Source organism: Apostichopus japonicus, chromosome 16 (assembly GCF_037975245.1).
Source record: "Apostichopus japonicus isolate 1M-3 chromosome 16, ASM3797524v1, whole genome shotgun sequence".
Lineage (NCBI taxonomy): Eukaryota > Metazoa > Echinodermata > Holothuroidea > Aspidochirotida > Stichopodidae > Apostichopus > Apostichopus japonicus.
In genome coordinates, this window is record NC_092576.1 from 10844694 (window position 1) to 10863615 (window position 18922).

Consider the following 18922-nt stretch of genomic DNA (forward strand, 5'->3'; position numbering starts at 1 on the left):
CCAACGAAATGCCAAAAACTCGGCAACGAGCTTGGGTTACCCAGCCCCACCATGGGGCACCTCATCACGACTGACTCGTATTACAACTCGAAACTTTAACTGAAATTGGATTGAATTTGAAGGCAAAAAATACTAGCTGTCTGCATGGATTTTACTTATCTATACTATTGTGTGACCATATATGCGTACAGGCTCTAGTCAACCAGGAGGGACACTGGTGGGGGGGGGGAGCCTTTTTTTTCTTGCCACAGAAAATTAAACATTGCCCGGAAGTTCCTAGCACGATTAATTCATTTCAAACTTCGACGGCAATGTAGGACAAAGAGAACCATTTAGGCCTATGCCTGACTATAAGATCATTGAACGATCACGAACAACTCAGAATAATCTTCCATTTGCCGATTCATGACACTGGGAAGTAAGGGGTGGGGGTTATCGGGGCTTTCCATTTGATCCGCAAGTATAGTGAACGGTCACCACAACGAGGGTGTTTAGCTTGGGACTAGCACGGGGAGACTTGTCAACCTTTTTTGGGGGGGGGTGAGATGTGGGTGGGGGAGTCGGCAAACTAAAGCATACAGGGTAAACAGATGGGAGGAAAGAGGTCAAAAAAGAAAGAGTGAAAGACAGATGAAGGAAGAAAGTAAAGAAAATGTGGAGATGGAGGCTATGGGTAGAGATAGATATGATATGAAAGTACAGAGAAAAGAAAACCAAGAGCAGAAAATGGAGATCACTGGGATACTGTCAAATACACAAGAAGAATATACAGTCTAAATACTGGAATTAAATAATGCACCACATAAATACAGCTTTATGACATCAAGAAATCAAAGGGGAAGGATATAATGTTTCAAGGATGCTGGAAAATAAGACACAACAGAAGATGATTATGGTTTCTGATCTATTAGGCTTCTTCTCTCTACTGCTACTAGGATGTAAGAGACCACAGGGACTCACACAACTCTTTAAGTTGTGATGACCTCTGACCCTTGCTATGCCTAACTGTTATCTTGCCAGGATATAAATACACCAGTGCATGAGAGGAGGTGAGAGACAGGACTGATTGATCGTGTCTATAGGGGTGTTTAATATACATGTGATTCAAGAAGATAGATGTAAAATGTAGCATCGTTTGAACACTTCAAAGGGGACCCCCTCCCCACCCAACACACCCTCCCCCACGTTCAAATCATATCCCCTCCTGGCAACGGAAATGAACACCAGTATAAATAAACCTATACAGATATTTATACACGTTGTGCGTGTAGGCCTATATACAATAATACAAAGCTGGTCATTCTCTGATTGTTACTCCTTGATTGAATTTCCCCAACCTTGCCCACCTTGACTTAGAGGGTGGCCAAGCTCCTGATTCACAGTCATAGCTACTATCGAACAAAATGGACGAAAGCAATTTATCTCAATCTGGTGATGCAGATGTATCAATAGCTGCTAATCCAACGTTTGTGAATGTCGCACAACCTGTCAACAAAAGTCTGGGAACAGTGCTTGCCCCTGCCATATGTATGATCTATTTTGTTCAGGATCATGTGAATGTGGCAGTGTGTATTCGTATAGTCTGAGGTTTCTCTCCAATGCTGCTCCATATCTAATCCTACTGGTGACATTGGACAGAACATTGGCAGATGGCTTCTTGAGAGGTGTTGAAGTAACTGGATCAGAAGTATCTGTAGAGGTTACATAAAACAATAGTTACTAGATTGCAAGTATCCTGCTATAGCTTCTATGGCTGTGACTAAAAATATACTTTTGTTTAGAACTTATCACACTTATGCAGCACTGGAAACTGATATTTCAATTTAAATGGTGTCATTGAGTTTAGAGGACATTGAAGTAGAAGATATTGAAGTAACAAGTAACTTGGTGAAACCAAAACCACCCTCAAGAAGCAGTTCTAGTCACAGGTCAATACCATGAAAATGGAGACTCCAGTAGGGGAACACTTTCAGCTCCCCAATCATACCATTTAAGACATGTCCCAACAGGTAACTGAATTCGTAGACTAACCATCTCAGACATAGTACACCACAGCAGAGATAGAGGGAGTGGACGGAATGCCCTAGCACCATTCAACTGAATGGGCTCAATATCTGGGAAGGACATGACTAACTTTATCCTGCTCCATCTCTGTATTCTGCTATAGTTTATTCGCTCTCTCTCCTTACTTAATCCTCGCTTTGTACTCCACAGTTTATCTAAATACCTCTGCTTTCACTGACTCCTTTTGTTCAATACACCATTAACTTCTTCCTTTGTGTTCACCATGTCCTCTCTGTTCCAGGCTCTATTGTGTCTCTTGAATTTCCTGTTACTAGTCAGTTTGCCTCTAAAGAAGATCCTGATAATATCAGGCCCACTTACTTTTTATAAATTCTCATACACATGTATGCTTTTTAGTGGATGAGCAATATGGTACCATTTTTTTTCTTTTCTTTTGGAATTTAATGAGAATGAAATTGTATTATTTTTCTGATCACATCAGATCAGATATAAGATTAGCACTGCTCTTCCAGTCTGTAATTCATGCAAGATAAACATATAAATTTACCTTCTCCTTTCTGAGTGTCAACTGATCTTTCTGTGGTGACAGCTGCTGAGAATGCCTCTGTTTGACTTTCGGCATCTTTCCGGAAAAGATGCATTTGAAACCTGTTCAATGAAACAAAAAAAATGTCCGTAAATCATATAACTGAAATAGTAATTTTACTGTACACCCCAAGCTTAATTGTATGCGTAATGAATCTGGTAATGACCAAATCATTACAAACATACATGTTTTTATCATACCTACCCAAGAAAAAATATGAAAGAGAAAAGTAACAAACAAACACTTAGGTAGATTTTAATAATAACATATTGTTAACCCACATTGATTTAAACCCAGATAAGGATGAGATATTCTTTCATACTCTTCTTCATTATATCCATAAACCGTGGTACCTTTCAAGAATTGTAAGGATAATTTTGTGTTGCCCAACTGCTTGCCCAACAACTTGAGCTCACATGTCAATGTACAATTTACTATGTAAACTTCCTGTCTTAGTGAACTGATTGGTTTCATATCGCTAAAAGATGTCCAGTCTTTTGATCAAAGTTTGATGTACACTCATTATTTACCTACTGTGTAAACTTCCTGTTTATGTGAGCAGTTGGTTTCATGGGTGAGAATTGAGATGCTAGCTTACTCCATGACATAAGCCCACCATTGTGAAAAATTCCTGTTTACATGAATAGCTTGATTTCAGACTACCATTAACGCTAGATTACACTCCACAAGAGATAGTTTCAGCCACCAAATGTAATAGATATTATAATTTTTGAACACTTAACATCAGATCATTCACAAGAAGCTGAACAAAAACAAGCATAGTACTGACTTTATATAAAAAATATGATAACTTAGCACAGCATCATAAAGTATGAGCATCAGGCCTACACAAAAAAAGACTGGTACTTTCTTACCTCCAGGCATGGCTATATAAAGGTTTATAAAGGTATAGCTATATGTACTAATATGGTCCCTCAATTTGTGAGGCTAATTTACCTAATTTCTTGCATAGCAGTTGGGTTCCTTCAAAAATCCCAAACACAAAAATGTACACATGATTGCTGGAATATTGGACAGACAGTCAGTAGATAACAGTATAACACCGTGTTGCCCAAATGAACCATTAAAACTTGATTGCATATATGCTGGCTGTGGCTGACCTTAGAAAAACCTAAGGTCTAGTTGCATGCGCAGCGTTGTGGAAACATGTGAATCAGGAGTGATTCTAAAGTATTTATGTAGATGCATTATTTTTATAGGAAAAATTGCAGGTCCATGTGGTTGTACTTGTACAGCACAGTAGGCCTTCCTCACTGGTGCATATTACAAAATTAGGGATACAGTTACTATGAACACTAAATTCAGATACTTATTACTAATACTATAGGCCTTAGTCCTATGTTATATGCCTAGTTAATTATGACTGGTCATAGGTGAGGCTTCATACTTAATACTTTTCTTTCAAATGCTCATTCACAAGAATTATTCTTCAAACAAGTACAGCTGATAACAATTTAGAACCTGGAGGGGGTGGGGATGAACAGATCACCTAGGCCTAGTGGTTAGAAATTATATTTCCATCAAGTTGTTGAGGCAAAAACAACTATTTTACGACGAGGAGTAACAATAATTTCCGGTTAGGGTTAGGATTGAGGTTAAGGGTTATGTTTAGGGTTAGGGTTACCCCTACTACATGCGCAGTTGCTTTATTTACTTTACTGCGCTTGAATTCGCCTTTGTCGTAAGAATAGTTTATAAATTATTGTTATGACTAGTTGTAAGAATAGCCACGGCCTATACAGTATCTTCATGACAAGCATTCACAAGCAGTGATGATGATGACTCAGTAATACAACTTACTACTATTTTGTGCTAGGATAAGTATGATAAGGTTAGCATACGCTAGGTCCATTGGAAAAATAATGAATGGTAGGCTCAGTTACAAAGCCTAGGCTCATCAAATCATGTATGTTACAAATACAATAGCATAGACACTGCGAAGTTCGAACACCTAAGCCTTAAAATACCCCATAAACTTCTTCATTTTATTGACAAATATGAACGTACATACTTGCGCACGGGTCATTTTGGAGAGGAAATAACTGTAGCTTCCTAATTTTTAGTGATATTGGCTTTTGCTTGTAGGTTATCATGGTGAAATCGTGTATTTCTTAGGGGTGTCCGAACTTCGCAGTATTCTGTACTTCGCAATACTGACAGTTACCTAGGACAATACCCTGTAGTACTACTATGTACTAGTATTACCCTATACAGTTTTAGCCTAGCTTAGCAAATCATTACCTTTTTGTGTGATCCTGAAGCAAATGGTCTGCGATATCTACGTTGCTAACAGAAGTCAAATCATGGACACGTTTGTAGAGTTCTTTCTCCATTTGCCAGTTTACATAGGAACGTAGAAGATAGATCTTCGTGGCATCTCTTCGTCGCTGTTGTTCCTTTGCACTGTTGTTTTTGTCAGGTCCATGCAACAAAGGCCTTCCTCCACTTGAACCTACGCTCGTTCCAGGATAAGGCCGTTTTCTTTCGCCTGATTCTCCTTGCCCTGATCCCTTTTCCATTATTGTCACTATACTCTAGTCTAATCGAATGTATTTGTACGAAAATCGTACAGTATTCTTTACTCAAAAGGCACACAAACAACAAACTATCGCGTACGAAAATCCTTTGCGGTAAACAGTACAGTAATCTGAAATGCTGTGTTATAACATTATGTGATGTGTGCATGGGTACGGGCTTGTTACGCATACGCTTGCCTGTGCTATTCACTGATCTAAATTTGCCACCGAGGTCACGTGAGTTTTCGGGGTCCCAGTAAACCTCGCTGAACCTCGATAATGCCAGCGCCCTCAAAAAAAAGTCTACGAGCGATATCGCCTTTAAATATGCTAGTTGCTCATGTGAAATCTTTGGAGAACACGCATACTCAACAATTTCCCGTAAAAGAAGAAAGATTCTCCATACAAGGCCATTACGATCTTAAAATATGCACTCAAAATAATTCAAAGAAGTCTCAAATGGTTCCAGGTTTTAACGGCATGACCACTTAAGCGGTTACCTGATAAACTTACAACTGCAGGTTTATTGTTTGCATCGCGTCCTTGAAATTTAAACTGTACCAACATTATATTCAATTCTGTATATGTGAACCAATGTTTTTGTTTAATCCAGTGTTGAATAAACATGGCTACATCGTAATCAAGAACCCCTTCAAACAAGTCGTGCCCCAGGCATGGTGGCAATCCAAGTGCACACACATGAAAATACCTCAAAGAATTAAACATGAACTAAATTTAATTCCTTGATGATGATTTTCTTCATGATCTTCAAGGTGTGCAATGCAAGAATCATACTCCGCTTTGGTTCTAGGCTTCCCAACAGCATATGGTGCGTTACATTTGAATTCATGTGAAGTTATTAAACAGTAGCGGCACATGTAAGTTCCTGAAAAACTCTCAATGAAACCCCCAGTACAATGGGAACCTAAATTATCCCCTAATATACAAGACAGAGCACCTTTCCAGACCACCCCGTCACTTGTTTCTATTCCAATTCCTCTAATGTTTTCAAATCATTTATTACTCTCGCAAAAACCTTCTGCTGCCCAAAGACCTTAAAATCAACTTCTTTACACAAAAACACAAGCTGCATTGCAATAACAACAGATCTGCCCTCAGGTTGGATGTTTCCAAGTGTAAAGTACATTACTAGTATTTTGTGTTTTTTTCTTGCCGACCCAAGTGGGTTTACAAATTCAAATGAGTCTTGATAGAGAATGATGGACAAAGATCTTTCACATTTTTGAAACAAACTATTTTTTTAAAGACTACCATCCACTTTGCCAATAAGAACAGATGAGTCTTCACTTTGATGCCTACTTTGACATTGTCCCAACACAAAATCACCAGAAAGGAGTAATTGAATGCTCTCCTTGGTGGGAATGTAATGATAGTAATGCATTTTTTGTGCTGAATCTCTCCCCAGTGATATTGCAATTGGAGCAACAAACTTGAATGCTGATTTATAGTACTCTTTTCTACAGTATTTTTTCTGAGTATTCCTTTGCAACTATCAATAGCAATCCATGCATCCATCTCATTCATATGATCGGCTAAACATTTGATACGTTCTTCTGTTGAACGCTCATCTCTCAATTTTTGAGTAATTTTCAAAACCTGATCTTGTTGACATAAACTGTGAACTGTTTGAAGCTCCTCAACAATCATTTGAATTTTTTGTGATGGAACAAGTTGTTTTGCCTGAAGTTTCAGAAGAAACAAGGCAAAAGTTTGTTGAAATTGAAGCTTAGACTGACCTGCTTCCTGTTTCCTTGGCAATTGTTACTGTTTTCGAAATCACAGCTTATGTCAGTTTCACTGACAAATCTATCAGTCTCTGTAGACATATCAAAGTAGTCTGTGTCTAGGGGTATATCTTGATCCAAAGAGCAAAGTTCACGAGCAGAAAGTTTGTATTTATCCAAAATGTTTACAGCTCCCCAGTTTCTGTGATAACGTGACAAATGTGCTGTAAATGAACTGGTTTTTGAAAAATCCTTTTTGCACTTCTTACATGGACAAGATACAGCGTATTCTTTTCTTATATGTGCTTTTAAGTGTGCGAAATATTTGGACAGATCTGTGAGTTCTTTATGACAGATTTCATACGTACAAATCAATGACAGGTTAACTGACTGAAGTTGTGCTGCAACTGATGTTAGCTTTTGAAGATGGCAATGATACCTAGTCGCATGAATCTTCATTGCAGCAAAAGTTGAAAGGGTATAGCCACAATTAACAAAACAACATGGACATCTCAATCGAGGTATATTCCTATGGGAACTCAAATGATCAACATATCTGCGGATAGTAGCTGATAGTGTATTGCATATTTTACAGGTGTGCATTTCTGCCCTGCTTCACTATTGATGGGAGCTAATCAAAACGTATAATTTGAAAGAAACCTGAATTATGCCTTTCCAAATTCAGCCATTTTCTAAAAGGGTAATATATAGACTGCACTGTAGTTTCACTTTGCAATTCTTAGGAAGCAATAGAGTAGAAGCAATAACAAAGAAATCTAAAATAATTGACTATTTGTCGTCTGCTAATCTGTTTTATTGTTATTCACGGGACCCGGATGAAGTAAGCCCAGACCCCTATATCGGCTACGGTTGTCCCTAATTAGGATGCGATAGGACAACAACCTAATAACAAAAATGATCACAACCTCATTTTACTTAAAACTGTATCCCTAACGATAGATCCACGTACCAGAATAACATGGGATGACTGTTATATCCTGGGCTTAGCCTATCACTAACACTTCAATACAAAGGACATAGGCTACCCTAACTTAGGCTAGGCCTATGTTGCCCTGGTGTAACTTAGGTTAACCTAGGTCATAGCTTAAGCTTAGAATATTTCAGTCTAGTTTAGCAATATTCAAATGCATTCTCCATTTGCAACGTATTCCCAACACTGTAAATTGTGGCAAAAGGGCATATAAGCAGTATATACTATAGCCATATATCTGAGTTTTGAGGTAGGCCAATTGCCTGCTCAGCCTAGCCAGACGTAAAACGTAAAAACAATACTCAAGCCACTACTCGTGCCAGCATCTCAGTCCTTTGATGACTGTGACTAAATGTAGACATCGATCAAACTGTATTTACTCTCACTTGATAAGGTGGGATACGTTATCCTGCATAAACTACTACCCACTTTACAATATTAACCTTAATTTGAAATTGCATGCACAGACTAATATGGAAGTATTACACAAAGTAGCTATGTGTTGGAAGGGGAGATGGGTTGCTTTTCCATAGCATTTTCCAGGGACAACTATGACATTATGCAAGTGGAGCACTAAAATAATACAAGAAAGAAAAATGTTTGCAATGAGCCTCCCAGATACCAGAAATGACACATTCCAGTCATTAAAAGTTGCATAAAACAAGGGCGGGGGTCTATAATGTTCCGAGGATTATTGCAAAATAAGTCAACACACAAAATTACACTGTTTTCTAATCTATTAGACTTCTTCTCTCTACTACTACCAGGATGTGAGTGACCACAGAAACAAACAGCTCTAAGTAGTGATAACCTCTGACCCTTTCTACGACTTAATGTTATCTTACCAGTGAGAGGAGTAATAGACAGGACTGATTGTTTCACTAGGGGTGATTAATATACATGTGATAAAAGGAGATAGACATACAAGATAGCATTGTTTGAACAGAACAGACGCAAAGGGGGACCACTGAAACCTATCCTCTGTATCCGCCCATGTTATCACGGATATTGTTGAAAGTACTGTAGGTTCGATTTCTATGTTAATATTCTCACAGATGGTGAACAGACAAAAATTATTTTCAAATCTTAATGATGATAAAAATGGGTACCACCATGTTATTTTTAAAATGTGCAGAATCATTACTTGAATCCATCTGTGACCATATTCTGCTGTGAATGTGCAAAGGTATTCACTGTTGCTAAGATGCAAGGACATAATAGGATTAATAGTGCCATCATCAAGTGTTTTCAGAGCTGTCCAGTTCAGTGATTTGTTGTTCAGGAACTTCACGTACCATAGCAACATGTAATAACATTCCTTCATCACAGTGAATTCATTTCTAACAAGACTTGCTGATGGATTACTATTTTACTCCAGATCCCATCCAGCTCTTTCAATCTTTGATTCACAAAATAGCTAGTTTTTCCACATAAATCCACACAGTAGCATTATAAGTTAATTGTTCCCACTGCAATTCAGAATTCCTCGACTTGGGTCTGGAGAAAAAACATCAGAAATCTCAAAATTAGTAAGTACAACAACTTACTTAATCTCGTTATGACACAAACTGTGGGTGACTCCTTCCAAGAAATAATTTGTCTCCAGAGTTACTTGCTGAACACTATCTGCAGAGATATCACCTGATAATGAAGATTTTGGAGAAAGTTCAACCTACAATAGTTCTATTATGGAACTCTCTTTCCATTAGGCGATCATTTCCCAACACATTAGACACTGTCCAAGATTTAAGTTGCAATGTTGGTCCACCTGAATACATACTAGGCCTACAGTAGTGCTAGTACTGTAGTCTAGGCTGTGGGATTTAGGAACTAGGCCTATAACAATGTCAATGGTATTTGCTGCGTTACGCCTAACGTTAGTGCATTGTAACTTCGATTTGTCGCTCCACTTGCTCGAGTCATTACAGGCGAAAGCATGTTTTTTAAAGTTGGTTCTTTGGTCAGAAGTAAAATACCACTCTGTTCGTTATAGCATGTCTCTGTTGTGTAAAGTACAAAAAATCTTTCGAAAAAAACGGGTCAAAAGAAATTCACTTTCAGAGTAGAATACACACTGTATGTATGGAGACGTACAGATGATCTGTTTTTTGCCGTACACAGAAAGCGCCCTCACTAATTTTCAAGGCTTCACTGCAAAAACACACGGCAATACACTGTGTCAGCGTTCTGTCCTAATCAATTTCTATGGATCAATCATAATGTATACAACAGCGCAGCATGTACTGGACGTTCTGACATCGCGCGCCAACTTGGGTCATGTGACTGCATGCTGCACTGTAGCCAAGTTTCCGGGAAAGCCAACGGCAATAGCCGACCAAAATGTATCAAAAGAATTCCCGCCTGTACGCGTGACGTCATAGCTGTTACAGACACGTTGACGCTAATCATCGAGCTAGACTGGCTGGGTCGAATCGGAGATGGGGTTGAGGGTGGTTCAGATGAATGAAATTTGCTGTACTAGACATATTTAACATCATTTTGATACATTCGGTGACCCATTGAGCTATAAATAGCTGCATGTGTGACCGTGCATTGAGCACACGGAATTGTCATTGGTTATTGTTGTACTGACAATATAAGTTAACCTAATACAACAATGAACTAGAAATGCGGTAACGAAATTTCGGAACCACTCTGCCCATGAGTATTGATAACAATTAATATGTATAGACAAGTAACAGAAATAGTATGAGGAAAGTGGATTAGCGTATTTATTTGTCTGTCGTTAAATAGTTTGCATGTTTACTTGAACAGTTTTGAAAGGTCAATGTAGATATTGAGACTAAAAAAAAAGTTGTTAAATGTTCATACACAATACTATGGCAAGAGCAACAATGGTGCGGTAGTTTACACCATATCAGTATTGTTTAACAAAACTTAATGCTTTTCATAGAATATATACTATTCATGAAGCTATCATGCTGAACATTTTATGACGAGAATGCGAAACTGCATTCATGTTTTGATGATGTAACATAAATAATCTTACAGAATATAAATGAAACACACTGTAGGCTATAGCCAGGATGATACAAATACTTGATCTGTCAAATCATCCCTGATAAGTCATTGAAACAGTCTTTCGTAATTTGACCCTAGGGACTCCAAATGACCTTTGTAAAAAGCAATAGGCTTTATGTATATAACAGGCCAATACACACAATATGAGATTAATCCGGGCTCCTCTCATTGTGATATCGTGTTTACAAGCTTTTCACAATTTGAGCTGTTGACGCCGAATGACGACCTATGGCCTCTATTAGAAACAATAAGCGTCGTGTACTCACGTTTAGTACACATACAAACTTACTATGAAATTAATCAAAGCTTCCCTCCTTGGAATACCATGTTTACAAGGTTCATTTGAGACCTGCTGACCCCAAATGACCTTTTACCTTAACCAAGAACAATAGGTTTCATTGCCCCAATGTGGTACACCTACATACCTTATACTGTATTCATGAGACATGTTAACATAAACCCATACACACTCACACATACACACCCATTCACATACATGACTAAAGAGGTTACCATTGTCATCGAAACCAAAAATGAGAGATAAGATGAAAAGTTGGTGAGACTGAGGAAGTTGTTGAATATTTGGAATGCTTGAGACAAAGAGTTTTATAGTTGAAACTACTGAATACTGCTATACCACTCTATGCAAGAATAAAAGGAAGGTAAGTGCTGATGCTAAAGGAGTTGTCTTTTGAGGATACAACTTATATATCAAAATCGTTTAATGGTGAAGTAGAAGCATGCTTTTTCACACAATGACATCAAAAGACCTCTGGATGGCTCTAATGTCTTGAAAATATGACTCTGAGCACTATACCCACAATTATTGATCACCCATTGTATGCTGTAGGAGAGGCATCTTAGGGTGATAATTTACTGAACAATTGTTGCTGAAGTGATATTATAAATATGACAGCCTTGTGACAATAGTTTATAGTTTTGTAAGCTTACTAAAGATGTTGGAATTAAGATATGGTTGAACTGTGCATAATCATTAGTGCAAAAGTGTGGGTCATATAACATAACTAGTGAAATATGTCAAGGTGATGTGTATATATGGTATATTTGGGCAGCTTATGAAGTGACTGGAACTATAAAATGGAATGTAATTGGATAGTAGGAATTGTAAGTTAACATAAATTTAGCTTCCACTAGTGTTTGCAGCGAGTACATGGGTATCCGTCACTCTCATTACCCGGGTCTAAAGTTACTACTAGCTTTCCCCTTTTTTGCTGTTTTTCCATTAATTTGCTTTTTTTACAGTGGCACTCTAACAGAATTCTTTTGACAAATACTGAAGAATAAAAAGGAAGGAAGTTAATCAAAGAAACTTAATCTAAATTTATTCTACAAGAAAAATGAAATAAAATCCTGAAACAAGTAAACAGTCAAACGTGAAATGAGTATTCAATGTGGGAGCCGACGTGTTTAGTTTCTTCAACACTGGACAGGGCTACATAAACCAGCACACGTACCCAGCACATTTGCCTTGCAGATTGTGCGTTGCCTTCGCTTTGATGAGGTAGATATTACTTGGGAAAGAATGTGCGGTTGACCAACTCAGTGTAACTTTTTATGAGTCTGAATCCAGAAGTTTTTCTGCCACTGGTGCCAAACCTAAAGTTGCATTTCTGCACATGATGACAGCTACTGTCATCGGGAGTTCCAGTGTCAAGGCTTCTTCCACATCATGGAGCAATGCTGCTGATGGCAATCCCATTATTTGTTTCTTGATGACATCCGTTATAGAATACTCTGTAGTGTCATCGCCAGTAGAACACAGTATGCTGAAGTTGTTGTCACTCGTGACAACTCGCACTAATGTCGATAGCTGCTTCATATTCTGGTGGTGTGCTGATCTGTTCAGATATAACCAGAAATTCAAATGACTTTGTTATTCCTTCAAAAATGAGGCGCAATTGTGGCGATACATGCATATGGTGAGGTTTTTTAGCAATTATGTCTTTGTTTTAACTGTATGTAGTTGGATGCCATACAATGTTGGTAGTAAATAAAATCTTCACCAAAAACAAGGTTTATTTGTCATGTTTATTACACACACACACATCTACAAGAGCATTGTTACTACCAACTTGACTGCATCTAGGCTATCGTTCTTGTCTGCCTTCGGTAAAGTAACCTACAAAACAGAAATACCTACCTGTGATTAGGCATGAGATTGTCTAGTCCAGTTTATAGGGCAATTTGGGGGACAATTTGTGTTTGTGGTAGTGGCTAAAATATTGTCATGTTTTACTGCAGAATGCAGCTATGAATGTTTAGGATTAGGTGATCTGGCTGAGAGCCAAATCACTGAAATCACCAGACCTTGTACTGATGTGCCACTGGGTACTGTACAACAACTGTTCATGTATTAAGTGAAATTAAGTTACGGTTTTAAAATTAAATAGTAATATAAGTTTGTGAGCAGATGATAGTACTTACCCTGAAAATTTTGCCTTCAATAGAAGTTAAGGTTTTTGTTGGTGAAACTTTGATCTGTTTGATTGATTGCACTTTCTTAGGTGCAGGGTTGATAAGGTCTTTTGCCATGTCTTCGTAGCGTTGTTCAACATCTATCTTGGCACATTTGAAGACTTTGGTTGTAGTGGTGATTTTTATTGATTTATCTGTCTTCATTTTATAGTTTGTTATCATCACAGTTGTCTCTTGGGTGAGGGTCTTCAGTTTTGAACCATCGTAGAGGGTAGCCTTAATAACCTGGATCAACATCAAATAGTGGTTTGCCATTTATTGGAGGCAACTGATAAAAATCACCTACAGCTAGTATACTGACATTACCGAATGCAAGGAGAAGAACAGTGACACTGGCTGCCGAAGGCGAATTAGTTCTAAATATCTTTTCCGCCTGATGGTTTATGCATTCTATGAGTAGAGATTAACCTGTGCCTGCACCACCAGTCAAAAATATATGGAATGGCGTTGTGTTGCGATCGTTGATTTTTTGGTAACACAAGCTAGTGATGTATCGGAATAGTTTCCTTTGGTTGGTATTCACATGGTATAGAGTGAGTGAAGTTTATATTATGTGTTTTCAAAGAATTGTCAAACTGAGTTGAAATACTTGATAATTCCGGTATTTCATAACCTATGTCATGTGGTTCGTAGAGATTTTCTTCATTGACTATGTCTTGATGAGCATCATCATTTGTACCCAGTACCTCGGTATCACACCATGCATCATTACCTTGTGGTGTTGTTTCAGAACCAAGTTCCCATGCCTCATCTAAGTCTTTACCATGTTTTTCAAAGTTTTTCATAATGGATCCGACTATGTCTTTGACTGGTTTGATTCCATGGTTATAGTGAACAGTTCCCATCTGAAAATATTCTTCGTAGGTTAGAGATGCATCATTACGCAACTCTTTTTTGGTATGAGGTAGATATAACCTTAATAATCCCTGGTAGTACTTTTCTGGATTGTTTTCCATTCTAGTTCTGTTGTAACGTACAACTGCACACTTTTTTGTCCGTTCAAGAACGAAACCTAAATCATTGTCTAGGGCACTGCATACTTGTTTCTTTCTGGAACTGCTGAAAATGCATTCGGAAGCAAATGTGGCTAAACACCTGTTCTGAAAGTGCAGTGACTTTGGTCTGCTGAGGTATTTTTCATTATATTTGTTACCCATATATCCTCACTTTATTTGGTTTTGTTCGCAAAACTGACAAAGGCAAGGTAATCTGATGTGCATCTGCATCTGTTGGTACATAAACTACTTTACGGGAGGAAACTTTCAGTCTCATGCCTGTTACTCTTTACACAGCTTCCATAATAGAAATCCCCCTATGATTCAAATAAGCTGTTCCCAAGCGACATAGTATCTATGTTACCATTGCGTGCATCTTCTTGAGCCATCTATAGCAATGTTCCCATCTCTCTTTCACCTTTAATAATGTAGGATACAATGTACATAATACAGCTGTATGGATTTAATACATATCCATATTTGCATTCCAACACCTCAGCAGATCTGGGTTGTAATTATTAACCCAGCATTCATTTGGCTGTCTTTGCAAGAATATTGTTTCCTTTGAAGTCAACAGAGAGAGGGCTTCATGTAAATCTGCCTGTGAAATGTCGGAAAGATGGGTGAAGTCTTTCATGGTTGAAATATTAGTATCTTGTAAAATATGCCAACACTATTTCATAAGTGACTTAACCCATTCTGTTGTATTTTTTATTGTGTAATTACCCTTGAGGAACTGCATTGCAGCTGTTATTGGTTTGTGTGTTTTGTTTAGTAATAAATGTTTTCTGTGATGTTCGTGGAAATTAGACCTACATCTTTTTTGACATTTTACATGACTTGCTATGATGTTAAAACATTCCTATCTAACCAAAAAGGAGTAAAAAAATTGTATGTTTAACCCAAAGTTCTGAAAAGGGATAGACTCTTGGAGCCATTCATATATTCCTAGAAAATGGGACCACACAAAACAACTACTTAGCTTAAGAAAAAGACAGGTCGCACAGAGCCACCCGACCACTAACTGTTGCCATGTAGTAGTTACCAATAACAGTGAAACTTAAGGGAACTCATAAATCTACCAAGTAAAGGTTATTCATTGTCAAATGAATAAAAACGAAAAGAACAAAAAAAAATGAAAGAAAGTGATTAAATGGATAAAAAACAAAAGTAGGAAAATAAAAGAAAATGATAATTTTACATAACATTAACCAGGTTATGCTCTGGTTACACTTTCCCCCTGCCTCTGGAAATGGCTCCTGACATTTCACCTTAAAACAAGTCACCACGACCTGTGACTTTTTTTCAAAACACTTAGTGAAATAAAACACTTCTTTTTTTAGTTGGTAATAAATCAATTCATGACACTCATAGACAATCTTGAGAGCAAACTGTGCAAAATGCAATCAATATGACAAAACTGTTAATAATCCTTGCACTAAATAGGACTGTATCCCACCATAACATTCACTGTTTCAACCAAGAAGGACAGGTTTCCTTCTTTAAATTTTCACAGAAGAAATATAAACAATTAGTTTCTTTACTTCACATTATGTACAATAGAAATAAGTGGATAACTCAACCACAAATAGTTTGTCAGAAAAGGAATAAGTAATTGTTACTATTGGTTTCAACACACAAAACTAAATATGACCTTGTAATCATATGAAAATAAATGTAGTGAATTGTAAGTTACTGTATTTACTCAACACGTCTTTGCAGATCTGTTTCCAGTGTGGTATACTGTAAACGACAAATACTAACAGATCATATCGTTTCATCTGCAACAATTAAACATTGGCTACCAAAGAGCAAATAGCCTCAGAAAACTCCTTTGGGAGATCCCTACATGACAATAAAAAATTAGTTTTCTCTTCCCAGGAGGGGCTAGAAACCTTGCATTGGTTTGCTATGTGAGCATGTGACACACCTTTGCGCCGTGCTGCCAATCTTGCCGATCGTCTAGTTGGTTGTACTGCGTGCCGTACTCGCGATCCCACAGAGGGCCTGTTGGAGTGGACTTAGTCTTAGTCTTTGGGGATCGGGGTGCCGGTATAGGCGGTGTCTCTGTCGGTGGGGTAACAGCTTCTGACTCCACTGGGATTCTTCTCTCTTCCAAACTAACGTTGGGCTCCGCCTCTTCCAATGTAGCATGCGGAGTAGTCACTTCTTGTTCCTTAAATATTCTGGGAACCTCTTCAGGGGTTAAAAAAGCTCTTGAACTTCTTGCTGGTACAGGCCTTGTTACAACTGTATACCAGGATGGCTGATCATCTGTATCACTATCCTCTGTAACGTCAACTAAGGGTTTATCATGGTAACATTGTCTGGTCTCGGGACCGGTTTCTTTGGGGTTTCTGGGGGGTCACATGTATTCATCGATTCTGGAACAGGTAGCAATAGGTTTCTGTGCAGTGTACTCTTGCTCTACCACATACACAGGTATATCAGGGTTAGGGTTAATTCTCCTTAAAACTTTGTAAACCTCTTGACCCCAACGATCAGCTAGCTTGTGTTTACTTCCGGGGTGCACATTCTTCACTAGTACTCTGTCTTCTGGTTCAAGCTCAGTTCCATTAGCCTTGGAGTCATATACGTGTTTGTTGTGTTGCGCTCTCTCTGTGGAGTGTTTTGCAGCTAGTTGGTGAGCAAATTCTAGTTTTTCTCGTAGTTGCTCCGCATACTTTTATGGTGAATTCTTGTGGATATTACTGTTTTAGGGTGTTACATTGCTACATCCGATGGGGGGATCGGATTTCTACCAAACATGAGGAAATAAGGTGCGTACTCCAGTACCTGAGTGTTTAGTAGCGTTGTTATTCACATGGTATAGAGTGAGTGAAGTTTATATCATGTGTTGTCAAAGAATTGTCAAACTGAGTTGAAACACTTGATAATTCCGGTATTTCATAACCTATGTCATGTGGTTCGTAGAGATTTTCTTCATTGACTGTGTCTTGATCAGCATCATCATTTGTACCCAGTACAAACTCTTTCCAGTTTGCTTTCTTCTCTTCAGACAGGGTACCTAACATGTCAAGAAGGGTGCAATTAAATCTCTCACAGATTGGGTTGCCTTGGTGGTGATAGGGTGTTGTCCTGGACTTTCTTATTCCTGCAATCTTGCAAAGATGTTGGATCACTTCAATCTCAAAATTACGGCCTTGGTCAGAATGTAACCGGGTTGGGAAACAATAATGTACAAAAAAAATTATCGAATAGGACACGTGCTGTAGTACGAGCCGTCTGGTCTCTCGTGGGGAACGCCTGGACATACTTCGTAAAATGGTCTGTGACTACCAGAATGTTCTCGTACCCTCCCTTTGATTGCTCAAGGGATAGATAGTCCATACATACCAGCTCCATTGGGGAAGATGTGTGGATGTTGACCAGCTTCGCCACACCTCCTGCTTTCTCATGTGTCTTGCGACGGATACACCTACCACATGATTTGATATAGTCGCTCACATCACCTGCCATCTTTGGCCAGAAATATCATTCCCGAAGTAGCTCTAATGTCCTTTCTTGATCCATATGTCCTACTTCATCGTGCAGTCCAGCAGTAGCCTGACCTCTATACAGTGGAGGTAGGACAAGCTTATACACATTTTCTCCCTGGGGATCGTTATAGCATCGGTACAGTACTCCATCTTTTAATAGAAATTTATCCCAATGTCGGAGTAATTGTTTAACACTGGGAGTTTCTGCTACGTACAGTCTTCTATTTGGGGAAGACTCTCTGTAGGTACCTAATTACTCGATAGATATCTGGATCTCGCTTCTGTCATTTCTGTCATAAATGGGGGTCGCCGCTCATCAGAGACTGGGTTGATTTAAGTCAGTTTCAGTACTACCATTACATTCCATATCTAATACTCTTGTTTGGGAGCACAGGGTCTCTACCATGAGGAGTGGGTTCTCTCCAACAGTGCACTTTGATAGCAAATGAACTTCACATATTGCTCATACTGTGTCCCCAGTTATGGTGTGGGGGTCGTCGGGGTGGGGTCTGCGGGACAGTCCATCTGCATCTCCATTCCTTTTACCTGGCCGATGATGAAGGTTATAATTGTAGGTGGATAGAGCTGCCAACCAACGAAGTCCTGTAGCATCTAGTTTAGCTGTTGTATTTACATAGGTGAGGGGGTTATTATCTGTCAGGACAGTAAATTTACGACCGTAAAGGTACTCCTTTAACTTCTCCGTCACAGCCCACTTCAGAGATAGAAATTCCAGTTTATATGCAGAGTAGTGCATTTCACCCTTTCTCAGACCTCGGCTCGCATATGCTACTACCCTCTCCTTCCCATCTTGTGTCTGGTATAATGCCGCCCTCAGCCCCAGTTCACTGGCATCGATGTGTAAGATGAAAGGCTTAGAGAAATCGGCAAAAGCAAGGATTGGGGGTGATGATAATTCCTTTACTAGTGTCTCGAATGCAGCTTGGCACTCAGGGGTCCAATTCCAGGAGGGATCATTTCTCTTCCCTGGGGGATGGGGTCCTG

General features: G+C 38.7%; 2 protein-coding genes across 2 annotated transcripts in view; one reads left to right on the forward strand and one right to left on the reverse strand.

The window, feature by feature from the left end:
* The window catches only part of LOC139983426 (uncharacterized), a 67217-nt gene that overhangs the window by 11116 nt on the left and 37179 nt on the right, over positions 1 to 18922 (forward strand). The window lies entirely within an intron of this gene.
* LOC139983028 (uncharacterized) lies at positions 587 to 5325 on the reverse strand. Its single transcript, XM_071996349.1, has 3 exons — positions 4874 to 5325; positions 2573 to 2673; positions 587 to 1691 (listed from the first exon to the last, which is right to left on the reverse strand). The coding sequence occupies exons 1-3, from the start codon at positions 5149 to 5151 to the stop codon at positions 1489 to 1491; spliced, it is 582 nt and encodes a 193-aa protein (XP_071852450.1). The 5' UTR covers positions 5152 to 5325; the 3' UTR covers positions 587 to 1488.